Source organism: Myxine glutinosa, chromosome 4 (assembly GCF_964187855.1).
Source record: "Myxine glutinosa chromosome 4, kmMyxGlut1.1, whole genome shotgun sequence".
Taxonomy (NCBI): Eukaryota; Metazoa; Chordata; class Myxini; order Myxiniformes; family Myxinidae; genus Myxine; species Myxine glutinosa.
This window is the reverse complement of record NC_136264.1, coordinates 163236881-163255770: the sequence shown is the minus strand read 5'-3', so window position 1 is coordinate 163255770 and position 18890 is coordinate 163236881. Positions and strand designations below refer to the sequence as shown.

The window sequence follows — 18890 nt, the reverse complement described above, 5'->3', positions numbered from 1 at the left end:
TCTTTTCGAAGCTGTTCCATGCGCTCACGCTTTCGAAACTAAGTGATCTTTCTCCATTGTGTTTTTGTCGAGACTGTATCTATCTTTCGGTGTATGTACCTACAGCGTATCTTTTGGAAAATTTTTGGTGCTAATTTTTCGTACATGTATACACAATCGTCGGTTAATGCGTATCGAGTATTCTGCGGCCTAGTACTCGTAGGCTTAGGCTACCATACCGTCTCCGACCTTGTGGTTTTGTTTTTCTCTCAGCGATTCGTCGAATGCGCTGCAATTATTTTCGTTCTCTGTTTCGTCCCAGTCATTCACCCCATACCTCCTTGTTTAATATCTCTACTCAAAAAAAAAAAAAAACCCAAAAAATATTTCCTTCCCAGGTCTTATTCGTTTATTTGTTGTTCTTATTTGTTCATTCGTTCTTCGTTCGCGATCACGCGATCACGTGGTTAGAAATGTATAATCTCTCCCCTGAACAACTATTTTCTCTCATATATTATAACACCCTTTTCTTCTTTTCCTACAAAAGGATGCTTTCCTCTTGCTCACCAAATCTATTCATTCCAAAAAATGTATATAATACCATCTCTTACAGTTCCTCCTTTCTACATTCCCTAAACTATCCAGAACTCCACCCCTCCTTCAGTGTCCTCAAACGTATTTTTGACTCGAAGGTCTCAAACTCATTTTGCAAAAAATGTTCGTTTCCCATGAATCGTACACTTTTCAAAATCCAATCTCACCCCTCCCCTCCAAATCCTCCCCATCACCCATCCCTTTCAAATCTCCCCCCTTGCCCCTTCCCTCCCCTCCCTCCTAAACTCCCCCCACACCCCTCCACTCCGAGACTCTCCCTCGCTCCTCCCCTCCTAGACTCCCCTCTCACCCCTCCTCCTCAAAGCATCCTCCCTGCTTCTTCCCCCTTCCAACTTTCACCTTCATCTCCCCCAACCTTCTGCCATCGCTCTTCCCCCCTCCTCAAATAACACCTCACTGTGCCTCACCCAATCTCCATCAAACCTTTTGTCCGCCCCATTCTTCCCTTTCTCCAAGCAATTCTGAAATCTCTGACACACCTTCAACAGCTCTCCCTACCTCTTCCTCCTCTTCCACATCTTACCCTACCCCCTCCCCCCTCCCTGTTCTGGACCCGATGCTCCCCCTTCCTCTTCATTAACGGTATGGACCTCAAACATCCGGGGCCTTCGCTCAAACTTGACTGATCTCTCCATACAGGTTGCTTCTGACAAACCAGATGTGATCTGCTTAACAGAAACTTTCCTCCTTCATGATGTCTCTGATGCCTTGGTATCTCTCCCAGGTTACTCCCTCCTCCGGTATGATAGACCTGAGCCTCGTCCTGGAGGTGGGGTTGCTATCTTTATAAAAAAACTCTCTTCCTCACTCGCCCTCCACTGCCCTCTCTCCACCTCACCCCCAGGAATACCTTTGGCTACGGCTTCCCCTTCGCTCCCACCTTTTGTTCATATGTGTGTCGTACCGTCCACCAAACAGCGATGACTCCATCTACATCTCGCTGTCTGATAATATGGACCAACTTCTATCTACCCATCACAACTCTCTCTTCCTCATATGTGGTGATTTCAATTGTCACCATGCCAGTTGGCTGGGTGTGGGTACCTCTCTCACCAGCCATGGCTCTTCAGCAAAGGACTTCTGCGACTCACTGGGACTGACACAATCTGTCAATTTCCCGACCCGGATCTCAGTCAACGGAGCATCTTCTCTTCTGGATTTGGTGATGACAAACTTCCCTGAAAATGTCTACTGCTCTTCTTCTGCTCCAATCGGCTCATCTGATCATGTGCTTGTCAAAGTGGACATCTCTCTGACCATTCTCAGAGAGCCTCCTCAGCGTTGACGAGTCTGGCATTTCACTCAGGCCAACTGGCACGGTCTTCAAGCAGCCATTAATCATCTGGACTGGTCTCCCATCTCTACTGCCTCTGACATCAACTCATCCTGGGAATTCTTTCAAAGTAAATTGCTCTCTCTCATGCACAGATTTATCCCATCTCGTCTTCAGTTGTCATACCCTTCCTCCCGTCCATGGTACACGGAATCTTGTGGTGAGGCTGTTGCCCTGAAACAACTTGCTTTCGTCTCCTGGAAAGCAAATCCAACGGAAGGAAATCTCATTTCCTTTCACAAAGCCCGAAACAAGTGTGTGTCCACCCTCAGGAGAGCCAGGAAACAATATCTCACCGTTCTCAAGACCGAACTCTCTTATCTGTCTCCCTCTTCCAAATCCTGGTGGCGTCTGGTCAAATCTGTTTCTGGTGTTTGTTCCCCTCCATCCACCCTCCCTCACCTCAAACGGCTTAATGGCTGACTCCGCACGTGAAAAAGCTGAATGCCTCAACTCTGTGTTTGCCTCTAAATCTTGTGTCCCAAACCCATCCCTCTCTGTACCCACCGTACCCAGTCGTACCCAGCTGCTCCTGGACTCTGTGTCCTTTCCTCCTGACAAGGTGGAAAAGTTTCTGTCAACCCTCGACTCTGATTCTGCAACTGGTCCTGACGGCATCAGCCCACGGGTCCTAAAATCATGTTCTTCCGCTCTTTCACTCCCTCTTTCTGTTCTCTTCACCCTCTCTTTTGCTCAAGGTCATCTGCCATCTGCTTGGAAATCAGCCAACATCACCGCTTTGCACAAAAAAGGTGCAAAAACAGATCCCAGCAACTACAGACCAATCAGCCTTCTCCCAATTATCAGCAAAGTCATGGAATCCATCATTGCTTCAGATATGAAATCTTTCCTCTTCTCCAATGGCTTGATCTCTGATCATCAATTTGGTGTCAGACCTGGTCACTCTACTCTGGACATGCTGCTTCTGCTTTCTCAACAATGGATGGAGGTCCTCAACACCAAACAGGAAATTAGAGATGTCTCCCTTGACATTTCACGTGCCTTCGATACGGTCTGGCACCCTGTTCTGCTCACCAAACTCTCCTCCTTTGGTATCCATGGAAATCTCCACGCATGGCTGGTGGACTTCCTCTCTGGTCGAAATCAACGTGTGGCCCTGAATGGGTTTCTCTCATCTCCTCTTCCTGTTCAGGCTGGAGTTCCCCAAGGTTGTGTTCTGGGCCCTGTGCTTTTTCTGGTCTTCATCAATGATCTCTCTGACTCTCTTGAAAAGCCTCTCTATCTCTTGCTGACGACTCTACTCTCTGTCGCTCCATTCCTCATCCCTCAGATCGGCGGTCTGCAGCCTCCTCACTCTCTGCAGACCTGGACAAAAGCACAGACTGGGCAAACAAATGGAACATGTCTTTCAATCCTGATAAATCTCACACTCTTACGATGTCTCTCCGAAAAGACCGACTGGAAAACCCCTCCCATCCACTTTCTGAATAATCCTCTCCAAGAAGTTCTGTCACTCAAGCTTTTGGGTCTCACTATTTGCCATGATATTTCCTGGGAAAACCACATTTCAAATCTGGCCTCCAAAGCCAGGCGCCGACTGGGCATCCTCCGTCGTGCGAAGTCCTTCCTTGGCACACCTGAGCTCCTCACCACATACAAGGCTTTCATCCGCAGTCTATGGAATACTGCTCTCCCCTCTGGTCTGGTGCTCCTGCCTCACACCTAGCCCGTCTTCACGCTGTTGAAACCAAAGCGTTCAGAATCATTGGAATCTCCCGCGATGAAGCTAACTCCAAGGGCCTTTCACTCACTCACCGCAGGCAGGTTGGTGGTCTTTCCGTCTTCTACCGACTCCTCTCTGGCCTTGCCCCCCCAGCCCTCTCTGGGCTCTGTCCCCCAAATATTCCTACAGGTCGCACAAGATCTGCCTGCAACCATCTTATGGTTAAACTGCCAAAATCAAGACTTTCTGCTCACCTTCACTCCTTCATTCCTCTTTTCTCCCGCCTCTGGAACAAACTCCCTCACTCTCTTCAATCCCACTCCACCCTCCAGGTCTTTAAAACAGCTGTTCACCACCATCTCTTATCCTCCCCCATCCAAAACCTTGATCCTTTCTACCCCTGCTAATTTCGGTCCCCTTGTGTTTTATACCTCTCCCCCCCCCCCCCCCTCCCCTTCCCACGCCTCCTGCCCCCAAGCCATCTCCCTCCCACTCTTCTCCCTGCTCTCAAATGTTGTACTCTTCTCCCTGCTCTCAAATGTTGTGGTTGTGTGCTTCCCCTTCTCTCCCCATCTTGTCTTCCGCTCCCTCTTTTTGTATATTTTGTTTGTCTGCTTGATTTGTTTGTGAAATAAATGTTAGCTCTTTCACGAGCCTCGATTCAGTATACAAAAAAAAAAAAAAAAAAAAAAAAAAAAACTGCAATCGGCGCTGGCGGTGTTGTCTGGTCAGGCGTGGCTTTCTCAGGGGACGCCTGGCATGATAGCCTGCTTGAACCAGTCGTTGGTTGACTAGCCTTCTGGATACAGGCACATTTGTCAGTTGCTGCCACTCAGCCCTAAGCCGATTAGCTGACTTGGTACGGCCATTGCGGACTAACCGGTGCAGCTGGCGATCATCCCTCCTTGTGGTTCTGCGGGGAGGTCCTGGCCTCGGTATTGGAGTAGGGACACCCCTCTGAGCATTTCGTTTCAGGATCTTTGACACCTGACCTTGAGTGATGCCATCCTGCCGAGCAATAGCACGCTGTTTCATGCCGTAATTTCGTAAAGCCACCACTCCATGACAAACAGCTTTGTCGAGTTGACGGACCATCTCCAGAGGAAGCGGCAATAACTTTTGGAGACGTGCAGCAGTTGTTTTCCACTAATACAGAACGCAACAACCCTTGTATACCCGACTGTGAAGCCAATCATCAAATGCACCTGTCCGTACATTTTGCCACGCCACCTGTGATATAATCCTGTTGTTGACTTCTTGCTGCGACAGACAATCAGTGACATGGTTCTTTCAACAAATAAATCACCAAAGTGTAAAAGAAACTCACCAGATTGACATACTGAGCTAAGAAAGTAAACCCAAGTCAAGAAAAAAAAATATTCCATATTAAATGCCGTCTGTGTATATATATATATATATATATATATATATATATATATATATATATATATATATATATATATTGTTGCGAATATGGAATTTGGCCTCCATATCCGCTTGTAAATATTCCCCTATTTCTCCAATACTCCCCAACTTTCCCCAATCCCCCATTCCCTAGTCCCATTGTCTGTAAACAACAATCAGTAGAGCCGACCTCCCCCTTATTCCCCCATTAAATGTCGTGCCCAGGTCCACCGCACCACACGTAGACAACTTTCGGACATCTTGCTAGTTATTCTTAGTCTATGTCAGTTAAGGCCTCGTTTCCATTAATTATGACTCTTCGTTGCACCAGAATGTGATTATATGGCACCAGTAGTGAGTTTAGGACCTTTCCCATACCTCCTCCCATCTTCTTCCCCGTCTACAACAACAGAGGGGCACGGCGCTGCGCGGGGGGGAGTGTGCGTCCTCCCACCGGCTCGGTTCGCCGCCATCGACAATGCGCTCCAGACGATGCGCTCCAGACCATGCGCTCCACGGGGTTACCACGAAGGGGCTCCTTGTCAGCTCCTCATCAAGGGCGGAGCCTGGTAAACCCCCCGCACGCACCCAATGAGAAGCAACGTGCCGATTCCACGAGGCGGAGCTAACGAGCCGAGGGCGTGTCACTCCCCGCCGGATATACGCGGCCACGCGCCGGATGTGACGTGAGATGCGCCCCCAGCTGGAGAAAGAAGGACCTGCGAGCGCTGAAACAGATGCGCCTGAGTTTGGAGAGGCCTGAGAAAGAACGTCACCTCTGAGCGCTGCGACGAGACCTCCCCGCATCTCTGGACCGAACCGTGTACCCTGCTTTGAGCCAAGAGTGCACCTTGAGCCATCGATACCCGCTTTCCTGCCATCAACCCCCGTGTGAGTCAGCCGTTGTCCCGTTTGTCTGTCGTCTGTCCGGGGTTAATATAAGATTGTGTCTAAGTGCTTGTCTTTCTATGTTGTACCTCTCGTCCCTGTAATCTGACCTTCCGTAACGAATATAATCTCCTCCGGAGGTCTTGAGAACCGTATCCCTGGTGTCGTCATTTTATAACCCAGCCGGGTGTCTTCTTTTTCTTATTGAGCCAGCGTAACGCGACTTCGTCAACGTCGAGTATAGTCGGGTAATTTGTGCGGACACGACGGCCATTCCGCTCGGCCCACTTTAACATCAAAGTCGTGTCTGTAACAATATATATGTATGTATGTATCTATGTATGTATGTATGTATGTATGTATGTATGTATGTATATATATATATATATATATATATATATATATATATATATATATATATATATATATATATATATATATATATATATATATATATATATAGATATATATATATATATATATATATATATATATATATATATATATTGTTGCGGTTTTGTGTTTTTATAATAAAGGTTCATTTTTCCCCTCCTAGTTTAGTTACACTACAACACGTAGCCTCGTTTAAAGCTCAGTTATTTCATAGTAAGTGCAAGCGTAGACCTTTCCTGTGTTAGTTTTGCGTTGAGTAGAAGAATGAGAATTAGGTCCTTTACGATGCCTCCATGCTTTTGGTTTTGGCGCGAAATACCACGAGGCAGGCCTGAACAAGTCGGCCAAGGGTGAAGGAAGGCGGGGGAGGAGCCAACGGTAAGCGCGAGCCGCCAATCAGGGCTCGAGGGGAGGGACTTACGGGTTCCAATAGCAAGGTAACAGCACGGACCACATGGTACGTCATCCACTCGGGTGTACTCAATTACGCGTGGTTCGTGCGAGACTCGATCCCCGCTTCCGCGGCGGCGTGGGTACTTGGGTACGTGTGAACATTGTCCCGAGACCCTTTTCCACGTCTGCCCGGAAGTGGCGACTCAGTCCCATGGTTCGAAGACCCAAGGAGAACAAGGGGCTTAATCTCCCCTTGGTAAGGGAACGGGCTTCGCAAAACTGCAACAATATATATATATATATATATATATATATATATATATATATATATATATATATATATATATATATATATATATATATTATATATTATAGACTTGGATTTCAAAGAAAACTAGAACGGCACTCGGTAGAGCGTGTACCTCTGCTAGGCTGAACAGTTTACGTTTTGTATCCCACTGATGGGCCCCAGATCTGGATCTGGACCTGAACCGAATCGAATCGCCTTGTTCTTGTCACCTATCCAACTCATCCACCAAGTTCTCATGAGTCGTCCACAACTTTTTGAGATATCATGCTATATATCTTCTTGGCCCCATCTCTCAAAAGTGAGGAATCGCTTAAAACAAATAAAAATTCTCAAATCCATATCCAGATATAGATCTTCACCAAAATCTAATTATTTAGTCCTTCTCCCTACACCTAACTCATCCACCAAGTTTCGCCCAAATCCGTCCATAACTTTTTGAGATATCATGCTATACTGTATGTCGTTTTTGGTCCTGTCTCCCAATGGTGAAGGATCACATAATAAAATCTAGTATCCGGATTCGGTTACAGATCTTCACCAAAATCTAATCATTCTTTGTCACACACCCAACCTGTCCACCAAATTTAGTCCGAATGCATTCATAACTTTTTAAGATATCCCGCAATGTATAGTTTTTGGGCCAATCTCCCAATGGTGAAAAATCACTTAAAACAATTAAATAATTCTCATATCCGAATCCATATTCAGATCTTCACCAAAATATTATAAGTTTGTCCTTGTCACACACCCAACCTGTCCACCAAATTTAGTCCGAATGCGTTCATAACTTTTTGAGATATCCCACAATGTATAGTTTTTGGCCCTATCTCCCAATGGTGAAGAATCACTTAAAAAAATTAAATAATTCTTATATCCGAATCCATATTCAGATCTTCACCAAAATATTATAAGTTTGTCCTTGTCACACACCCAACTTGTTCACCAAATTTTGTCCGAATCCGTCCACAACGTTTTGAGATATCCTACTCACAAACAGACATACAAATAGGTGAGTGAATACATAACGTCGCCCACCTTCGGTGGCGGAGGTAACAAAAAGCATATACAAATAGAACGAAAATGCTTATCGACTTGAGTACAAAGCAAAGCTAGCAAAGCACCTATTTTTGCACATACAGTTCCTTATACCAGTGGTTACACCTTTGGCATATCCGCATGATTAGGATGAGTAACCTTTGCCTGTAATCACATTTATATGCAGCAATGGCTTGCAATTACCCCAAGATTCATATCCAGTAATTTGAGTTCCAATTACTTTACTAATAGAGGTTATCTACATATTACATATGCAAGGTGTAGGAGGCATTGAAGGGAGAGGGGGGGGGGGGGGGGGGGCAATGTATTGCATCTGGGAATAGAAGAAAATGTAATTTGTAAATACTGATGATAATCCCTAATTGTTTGCATTCGGGTTCATGGAGCAACCTTTTCAACAACGTCCCAAAGTAAAATGTATTTGGTTGACAACAAATTAAAAACCCAATGCAATTTTCCGAGTCAATGGGAACCAAAGGCTGCTGTCTATTTGCCAAATTGTTACTATCTCGCTTTCACCATGTATAAGCTCAACTTTGAAATTTAACAGTTCCATTTATGTTCAGCTATGATAAAAAAAAAATTAAGTCACACCTTTAAATTTTTAATTTTTAATTTTTTTAACTTTTATTTTTTCAAAATTTGTAAACTGTGAATTTAAAAAATTTTTTTTACATTTTTAAACCTATAAAATTTTACATGGAGGTGTAGAGGATTTATTTTGCGCGAGTTTAGGTTGGCCCCCTGATAAAGCACCAGGGTCTGCCAAATTAATTCTCCAGTGTGACAAAGACCATAGTGATAATCTTTCCAATAAGATGTGGGTGCAATTCAAAGTGAAGGTGGTAATCCAATTATGCTTACTTCTGAAGTTGCCTGTGGAATGCTCTCCTTGAGCAAAAACAAGATGTAAAAGGTGCAGAGCAGATATAATCCAATGGAGCACAGGTACACAGATGCATAGCCTACTGCCTCCAACAAATAGCCAGAGACGAGACCGCCTGTCCCCCCAGAAAGTCCGAGGATCATATCAATAAGGGCCAGGCGAAGGCTCAGTCTGCCTGCTGGTACTGTGTCTACAATGTAAGCAAAACTGCTGGCTAAAAGGATGGGTAGTCCTCCAGAGAGGCCCAGAATGATGCTTCCTATGACAAAGACTTCTAATGGTAAGCTGTACCAAATCACAACCAGTGACACAATTCTGAAAAGCAAAGAAAAGTTAGTATTAGTGAGGACAATGAATCAATCAATCTGTTATATAGCACTTTTCATTTAGAAGCAAAATTTCCAGGCACTTCACAAAGAAGGAAGGGATAATTCCGGATCTGCATCTGGACCTGAACCAAAATGTAATCGGCTTGTTCTTGTCACCGACCCAACTCATCCATCAAGTTTTGCCATAATCCATTCACAACGTTTAGAAATATTTTGCCATATATCGTTTTTTGACCTACAGACTTGGCATTTAATATGGAATATTTTTTTGTGGGGGTGAACTTACTTTTCAAGATGTCTTAGAACCAAAAGTTCATTGGAATTATGTTGAAATTATTCTAGATTTTGTTAATGTGACCTTTAAAAGAAACAAAAACCACATTTGACATTTCGAAACAAATAAATTGATCCTTGAAAGTGATGTAAACTGATATCGAACTCAATTCCTGGACAGTACTGTGTTAAACTTCTGTACGTTTTCCAGAAGTATCTCTTTATTTTGCACATTAGCCAAATTTTTTTTATAACAAAAACAAAAGTTAAATTACGACTGGGATTACGGACAGTAAAATTACAGTTCAGTTCTTCGTGTAACCCCCACGAGCTTTCAGGAGAGCACGTACACGTTGAGGCATGCTGTTCACGAGATTTGCCAAGGTTTGGACAGGAATCGTTTGCCATGCAGTGACAATAGCCTGCTGTAATTCACGCACAGAGGTCGGCTGCTGGTCCAAGTGGTCGATTTGACGCGTTAATTCTGCCCACAAGTTCTCTATCGGATTCATATCCGGGGACATGGCAGGCCACTCCATATGCTCTGCACCACGGTCAGCAAGAAAGTGTTGGATCATGCGAGCACGATGAGGCCGTGCATTGTCATCTTGGAAGACAAAGTTTCCTCGAAAGGCTGCACGAGCAAATGGAAGCAATGTTTCTTCCAGAATGGCCCTGTGCTTGAACTGGTTCAGGTTTCCATTCAGAACAACCAGGTCAGTTTTGCCCCCTGCATGAAAAGCAGCCCAAACGGTCACCCCACCACCTCCAGCTTGGACTCTTGGCACTATACAATCTTTGTTGTAGGCTTCATGCACTTGTCTGCACACTCGGATGCGACCATCTTGACGATAGACCAGAAATCTAGACTCGTCACTGAAGATCACGTGATTCCAGTGTCCTGGCTGCCATTGACGGTGCTCTCTGGCCCACTGCAATCGGCGCTGGCGGTGTTGTCTGGTCAGGCGTGGCTTTCTCAGGGGACGCCTGGCACGATAGCCTGCTTGAACCAGTCGTTGGTTGACTAGCCTTCTGGATACAGGCACATTTATCAGTTGCTGCCACCCAGCCCTAAGCCGATTAGCTGACTTGGTACGGCCATTGCGGACTAACCGGTGCAGCTGGCGATCATCCCTCCTTGTGGTTGTGCGGGGACGTCCTGGCCTCGGTATTGGAGTAGGGACACCCCTCTGAGCATTTCGTTTCAGGATCTTTGACACCTGACCTTGAGTGATGCCATACTGCCGAGCAATAGCACGCTGTTTCATGCTGTAATTTCGTAAAGCCACCACTCCATGACAAACAGCATTGTCGAGTTGACGGACCATCTCCAGAGGAAGCGGCAATAACTTTTGTAGACGTGCAGCAGTTGTTTTCCACTAATACAGAACGCAACAACCCTTGTATACCCGACTGTGAAGCCAATCATCAAATGCACCTGTCCGTAGATTTTGCCACGCCACCTGTGAGATAATCCTGTTGTTGACTTCTTGCTGTGACAGACAATCAGTGACATGGTTCTTTTAACAAATAAATCACCAACGTGTAAAACAAACTCACTAGATTGATATACTGAGTTAAGAAAGTAAACCCAAGTCAAGAAAAAAAAAAATCCATATTAAATGCCAAGTCTGTATATATTAATTATGAAGAATCACTTTTAAAATTAAAAAGTTTTCGTATCTGGAACCAGATCTTCACCAAATTCGAATCGACTTGGTCTTGTTACACCCCCAACCTTTCCACCAAGTTTCGTCCGAATCCGTCCATAACCTTTTGAAATATCCTACTCAGAGTCAAACAGACAGACAGACATGGGTGAAAATATAACCAGAGGTAGTAAGGCTGATTGATGGATATTTAGTCTCCAATGAAGAATATTTTATTTCTAACTCTGACGTCATAGGTCACATGGTATGGCAGCCATATTGGATTAAAGGGGAAAAAATTGGACATCATTTTCTCTGAAACCGCTTAATGAAAAAAAATTAAACTTGGGATGTGTCATATTTTTCCCATGGAGTATATAGGGTGATGACAATGAGGTTATCAGTAAAGTGGTATTGCAGTTATAATTGGTTGAATTGAAATATTTATCCGAAAAATCTGAAACTTCATATATCTGATCTGTAAGTGACGGATTTAATATATGACGTTCATATCACATGCAAAGAAACTATGTGACATCATAGGGTGCATGTATGATATGGGTATATAGCAGTGCAGCAGTGCGCCATAATAGTACCGTGCTCAGTTAAACTATGGTATTGTAGCGGTTACCGCTGGATGTACATAATCGCCTTGCACCGGCCAGAACACGGCCAGACGCGCCTCTCCCGGGCATGCCCGGACTCACTGTTCCCGGGCACGCCCGAACCTCCCGGGCACGCCCGGTCTCGTCTTTCCCGGGCATGCCCGCTCTCGCCTTTCCAGGGCTCGCCCAGAGCATCCGGGCATGCCCGCTATCGCCTTTCCAGGGCTCGCCCAGAGCGTCCGGGCATGCCCGCTATCGCCTTTCCAGGGCTCGCCCAGAGCGTCCGGGCATGCCCGCTATCGCCTTTCCAGGGCTCGCCCAGAGCGTCCGGGCATGCCCGCTATCGCCTTTCCAGTGCTCGCCCAGAGCGCCCGGGCACGCCCAGCCTCGACTTGCCAGGCCGCAGCCAAACACGCCCGGGCAGGTCCAGACTCGCCTTTCCAAGGCTCGCCCTTGATACCCGGGCATGCCCGGTATAGCTTTTGCCGGGCAAACTTCCCGACATAAATGTGTATATATATTGTTTCCCGGAAAACGGGCTTGTCAGAATACCTGAGCTGTTTTGTTTCAATAAAGCAACTCGGACGAATTCCGTCTTTGGTCGCGTCAATTCTTTCGACTCGCGTTGGAGCGCAGTTCCTTCAGTATTTTTGTTCAAAATGAACACATGAGGCGAGACTATGCGCTCTACGAGTGTCGTTTTAGTTTATTTTGTTTTTTTTCTGCAATGTTAGAAATTAGCATATATAACAGGAAAATGACTGGACAATTCAACGTTTTCATACACTACTGTTTTACACTCGTACACCTTAATACTAAAACAAAATAAAACAGAAGCAATACTTTTGGATTGTCTACAAGACAGCACAAACCACAGGAAAGAGAAGGGCTTACTTAGACAGCGCACTTCCTATGCAGGGAAAGATTAGAGGGAAGCGTCGTCCAAAACGGTCGCTGAACGTTCCAAGGACAAGTGAAGATGCGATGCAGGGAACAAAGTTAGCAAGGTTCAACATCATGCCAAAGATGGATGCTTTTGCTTGTATCTCCTGTTATAAAATACATGTGTGCACAGGTATTAAATAAGATATCAGGACATCTTTTCATCACACTTCATCTTTGATCAAGTTGTTTATTTGAAGAAGAGGAGTAATACAAAACACTTTATTCAATGACTGAAATTCTTTACTTGACATCATTACTGTTATGACTTTTTGACATACAATTGTGATGGTGGATTTCGATCATGCATCAGGAGTCAGACTGATGCATAGATTGTATATTTGGGAAAAAGGGGTTTGGGGTAAGGGCAACTGGGTGGGCAGAAGGGAGTAAAGGTGGGCGTTTTGACGTTTCTAAAGGGAATTTAATGCTTTTTAAGCCTAAATAGCCATTTCTAACTACTACAAAGACAAACAAAGCTTTTAAGATCAAAAATATACATTTTTATTTAAATAAGATTTATTCAAAATTTATTGAAATAAAGTTTTCCACTCGACTCTACTCTACTCTACAGTTAATTTAAATATAATTTTAATATATGCAAGTTACATTAAAGAAAAATCAATTTGCCCGTCCTTTCTTTGACAAGAGAGTCTACTAGTCAACAGACTAGCAGTCTGTTGACTAGTCCTCGTCTTCCTCCTCCACCTCGTGGGCCTTCTTGAGGAATTGTCTGTGTCCATTGTCACGTTGATCTCAGCCGACTCGATTGAGTCCAGCGACATCCTGCTCTGGCTGCGCGCGAGCTGAGGGGTCAGGGCGCAGATCTCCTGACTGTCCTCCACGTCCCCCATCATGTTGACCGCCGGGTTGTGGATGTCGCTGTGCTGGGACTGCTGGTTTGCATCGCTCGTGTGCCTGTCCCTGGCACTGCCGCTGGGCTGGAGAGTCAGAAATCTCTCCATCTTGACGTTATTGCCGCTCTAGCGTCCAATAAAATATTCAGTTTTCACTTATTATTCACTTAAATAAATATTCACAATTCTAGAGTAACGGCTCAGGCTAACAGCTGATTTGGCGAATCGCGATGCGCTTTAATTTTTGGGTAGTCCGCTTACGCTTATCCGCTTCGGTTTCCGGGGGTTGTTCTGATTCGCTTATCCGCTTCGAAAACGTTAGTCCGCTGCAGCAGATAAGCGGATAAGCGGACTTCCGAAGTGGACCGCCCACCTTTGGAAGGGAGGGGGTTGTATATGTATATATGGGTCATGTTTGACAATACATATTGCTATTGTTACAGATCTAGTATTGGGGTAAAATGAGGGATATATTTGAATAGTTATTTCATAGTACATTTTAGAGTAAGTGTGATGTAATTCATGTTGGAGATAAAGCATGTCGAACGTGTGTCCCTAACCCCAGTGCCTGTATCTACACCCCTCGTTTTCCACCTCTCTTCTTCAACCTCCCACGTAATTATCTGTCCTTATATGAATTTTCCTCTAGTTTGCAGCCAATGGGTATGTGTCATGAGAACGATCGTTGGGTCAGCACGAGGACATGAAACACACTGGAAGCATGCCCATATATGGACATCTTGTGGGCTCAAGGCCATCAGATTGTCTGTGATGTGGAATTTACCTGGCTTGCCAGCCAATCAGCACAGCTCATATATCTGATCTGCCTTGGCCAATAGATGCATGCGATACGCCCCGTGGGACATTATAAAAGTGTGTACACCACATTGGTGGTTGTTGTTGTTGATTAGCCCCAGTCAGTTCCACTCAAACAGGTCCGTGGCAAGGAGGTAGCCGATTGATCTTCCAGGAGCAACACAGATATCCCTCACATATAAGATGTGTGCTCTTCCCTTCATGGAGCCAGGACTGTGCGGTCTTCCATAATGTGTTTTCTTGTGGGTGGGGCAGCCTGGCAGAGCTTACAGGTGCCATCAGTAATGTAGTCGAGTCTATATTTGTGCTGTAAAAGTTGTGAGTGGTGTCCACAGCAAAGGCGTGAAAGGTTAATACGATCAGACCTGGGGAGTAATTTGTCGGTGGCAGTCATTGTTTGTGTGGTTGGTTAATCATCTCTGCTGCTTCTCAGTTCCTGCTTGATCGTGCATGGTTCTGTGGTGCACAGTGGTTTGTGGAGAGAGAAAGAGAAAGAGAAAGAGAAAGAGAAAGACCGAAAGAGAAAGACCCAAGGCATGGCATGGACCACCATCTCCCGAACTAGTCCTCGCGCATCCAAACCATGACTCCCCCCACCCCCACCCACCCCCCACTCTCCTTGCATGAACATCGTGCGCAGAGCAACTCCCTTGTTCCCCGATTGAGTGAAGTTATCTGTCGCCCATTGTTCCGAGGGCGCGTTGTTTTATTTATTATTCATTTGTTACTGTTTGCGGTTGCCTCTGTGCAGCTGTGTTCTTATTCCTTCCCACCCTCCCCCTGCGTAACCTTGCGGCCACGATATTTTGGGTGGGTAATCCTGGGACCCCCTGGAGTAAAATAGGCTGTATTGTTGATCAAATTTTCCAGTTTTTCCAAACACGATGGAATAATATTTACCGATATAAACAGTGATGTGGGTTTTGTTGAAATTCTACAAATACTGTTTAGATTTTGATGAGAATTATGAACCTGCCGCGAATGCGGAAGTGGACAGATGACGGCAATGTGCGGGTTTGATCATATCCCAATACAACCGTCATTCAATCGTAATGTTAAATCGTTAAACGTTAATCGTGTTAATCGTTTTGTTAAAGTATCAATTGATGATTGGAATTGAGTGAATACAATTACGATTTTGAATTCGTAATTGTATTCACCCAACCATACGGAACTTCACATCAGGATTTAAATATTTGTTTATGTCACGAATGTTGTTAAAAGTTTATTTTTTATATCAATGTTATTTAATTTGTGATTGGAGTTATGATGTTTGGAATGAAAAAAAGAGATATCGAGTTCAAGTGAATTGACGAAATGCCATGATGGTTTCTACTTTCGAAACGTAAAATTCATGGATCGCCATATGCAGATTCGCCATCAACTGAGAATGGAACAAACGTACCCGTTTGTTTGCGAACGGGTACGTTTTTCATGGAAGTCCTTCACAAACTTGCTGTCCATGTCTGACGTGCGACTGAAGGTGCTACAGGAATGTGGAATTTATTGGTTTCATGCTTTAGCATTCGCCGTTTCTGCATTGTCTGTTTGCTTCTGGCCTCCCACCCGTGTGTAGCACGGGTACCTCACTAGTTATATAAATCTCATCTTATTGATAAAACCCTGTGTCGTCATTGGGAGAGGGCTCCTTAGTGCTTGGTGAAATTGGCATATTAATCCATTAAACGGGCAGATTGGGTTTGCACTAAAGCGTTTTAAAAGTGGATCTCTGATAGGTTTGCTCGGCCAATCTTATCGGCAGATTCGCTGCAGTTGTGTGTTCTGAAACACCGATTGACGCCAAATTAACCCGGCGGTCATTGAGATCTTATTGTCCCATATCCTGGGCCAGTTCCAGTATTTTATTTGCAATATTATCCCTGCTTGATCCATGCCTTCTTTCTCGGTTTTTTATTTCAATAAATGTTGATTCCAGTATTCAGAAAGCCATTGTTTTTTTGTTTTGCTTTTGTAGTTTGGACCTTTATTAACTTTACAAGTTGTGTGCAATAATGTCATGATCATTGATGTCATGAGTCAATTATATTGGTCCACATGTGGCACGTTTGCTATAACCAGGGTCACATCAAACAAAGCTGACAAAAACACTGAGCTGCCTTTATCGGCACACCCCACTTTCCTGATTGTCTGTCTTTCTGTTCCCTTATATCTTGTATATCTTCAGGACGGAACATTGTAGGGCCATCAAACCTGGCAGACATAATGGGACAGTGTGGGTGAGGGTGTTGAGGGCAGGGGTGGAGGAGATCTTTGTAACAGCTTACGTGATTGCAATGAAATCTAGTACACACAATGGGAAGTAAATTATGGGGGTAGTAATTTTAGGGAGGGGTGGAGGAAGAGGGAGGGGTGGTTCTCTATACTGGGGTCCGGTTATTCACATCAGATCTCTAGAGACCTATAGGCCACAGTGTTACCAAGTGTGGCCTTGTTTGAGTCGAGTGTTATTCACGATGAAAGACCCAGAAAAATGTAATCACATGTCAAATATTAGTAAGGTTTAATCAAGCCCGTCAGAATGCACGGTACGTCAGAACGCACGGTATTCAAGTGTTACATTATGTAATCAAGCCTTATGTTACGCAAGTTACCAAAATAATAGTGTTGCATAATTTTTGAACAGCCCAATATTGTGGTTAAACAATCCGTGGCCATGTGAAGAATCAGCTTGTTCTGATATAACTGTGGTGGAGGCTGACATGTATAAGAGGTGTTGAGTTAATCTTTTAACAGTGCATTAAATGTGTGTTACCCAATTGTGCTGTTCATCATTTAAGAGTACTTTAAATGTGCGTTTCCCAACCGGCCCATTACCAGATTTTGTCTCAGGTCGTGACCACAGTCCGGTCTTTCTTGTTTTATACTAAGATTGTGAGCTTTGCTTGACAGTGGAATTTTCCATTTTTATGGATAAATAATAAATACATTTCAAAGCTTTTGCTCTGGCACCACTCAGGTTACATTTGATGTGGATTTTTTGCGAACAAGCTTGCAGCTCTCATAGATCATTTTGACAACTCTCCTTTTCTGTATTTTCCTCGATGTACTTGGTAAAACTTGGATGATTTTTACTTTCCTCTGTATATAATAGCCTCCAGTGGTACCCCGGTTTAGAATAGGTACACCGTATCCCTGCGTGTCGAAAGAGGCGACTAAAAGGGTCGGCGTCAGGAAGGGCATCCGGCCATTAAAAAAACATTGCCTCAAAAAGGGAATGATGATAATTACAACTACATATGGGCAGGGTACAGCCCGAAGTACCCCGTGGGGCACCCCACTCCCTCTCGTCAAAACTCAAGGTGGGGAACCCGATCGAAGCAAGGGTAGAAATCACTCCATTTATGACGATGAAACCGCTGATGCCCGACATGGAGATCGGTTTCTGAGGTTTGGGACATGGAATGTAGGGACAATGACAGGGAGATCAGGAGAAGTGGTGGAAGTATTGGTCAGAAGAAGAGTGGACATATGTTGTGTGCAGGAGACGAGATGGAAGGGAAGTGGTGAGAGAGTGGTGAAGGGTAGGCAGGGACAGAAATACAAGTTTGTGTGGCAAGGGTGCCCAGAAGGCATGCATGGTGTTGGTGTCCTGTTTTCTGAGGAGTTTGTAGACAGTGTGGTGAGTGTGACTAGAGTGAGTGAAAGGTTGATGATGGTGAAAATGATGATTGGAAAGCTCTTGGTGAACGTCATCTCGGGATATGCTCCACAGGTTGGTCGGAGCGATGAAGAGAAGGACAAGTTCTGGTGTGCAATAGAGAAGCTGATGGAAAACGTGAAAGATGAGGAAGTTGTTGTGGTTGGAGGAGACCTAAGGAGCTTGGATTCGGAAGAGGGTCAGAGAGCGGTATTCAGGATTGCAAAGCAGATAGCGAAAGAGAGGTGTGATGTGATGGGGGTGAGTTGCTTGAAGGATGAAGTGGGACAAATCGTTGTGGACCCAGATGGAATTAAAGGAAGATGGAAGAGATATATGGAAATGCTGTTGAATGCAGAGAATGAATGGGATGGCAACATAGAGAGTAACCCAGTTTTAGGACTGGCAGAGAAGATAAGTGAGAAGGAAATTGAGGAAGCGATAAAAGCAGTGAAGAGTAGAAAAGTGGGAGGGCCGACGGGAGTTGTGGGAGATATGTTGTAGGCAGCAGGAATTTGGGGTGTGAAGAGAATGACAGAGATCTGTAATCTGGTGGTGAAAGAAGGCCGCATTCCAGTGGATTGGGAACTGAGTACCCTCGTCCCTCTATACAAGGGGAAAGGTGACCCTCTGGACTGTGGCTCGTATCGAGCGATAAAGTTATTGGAGCATGGAATGAAGGCATTGGAAAGGGTGTTGGAGAGGAGTAGAAGGAAGAAAGTGAAGATCGACGAAATTCAGTTTGGATTTATGCCAGGAAGAGGATTGACAGATGCACTTTTTATTGTAAGGCAGTTGCAGGAGAAGTACATGGAGAAGA

General features: G+C 44.7%; 1 protein-coding gene across 3 annotated transcripts in view; it reads right to left on the bottom strand.

Moving 5' to 3' along the window:
• LOC137425475 (lysosomal proton-coupled steroid conjugate and bile acid symporter SLC46A3-like) overlaps positions 1-18890 on the bottom strand; it is a 69253-nt gene that overhangs the window by 31494 nt on the left and 18869 nt on the right. For all 3 annotated transcript variants that reach the window (XM_078776705.1, XM_078776704.1, XM_078776707.1), the window contains 2 exons: positions 12692-12846; positions 8920-9256 (listed from right to left, as the gene is read on the bottom strand). In XM_078776705.1, coding sequence (XP_078632831.1) covers positions 8920-9256; positions 12692-12846 — 492 coding nt within the window. The remainder of the gene's footprint in view (positions 1-8919; positions 9257-12691; positions 12847-18890) is intronic.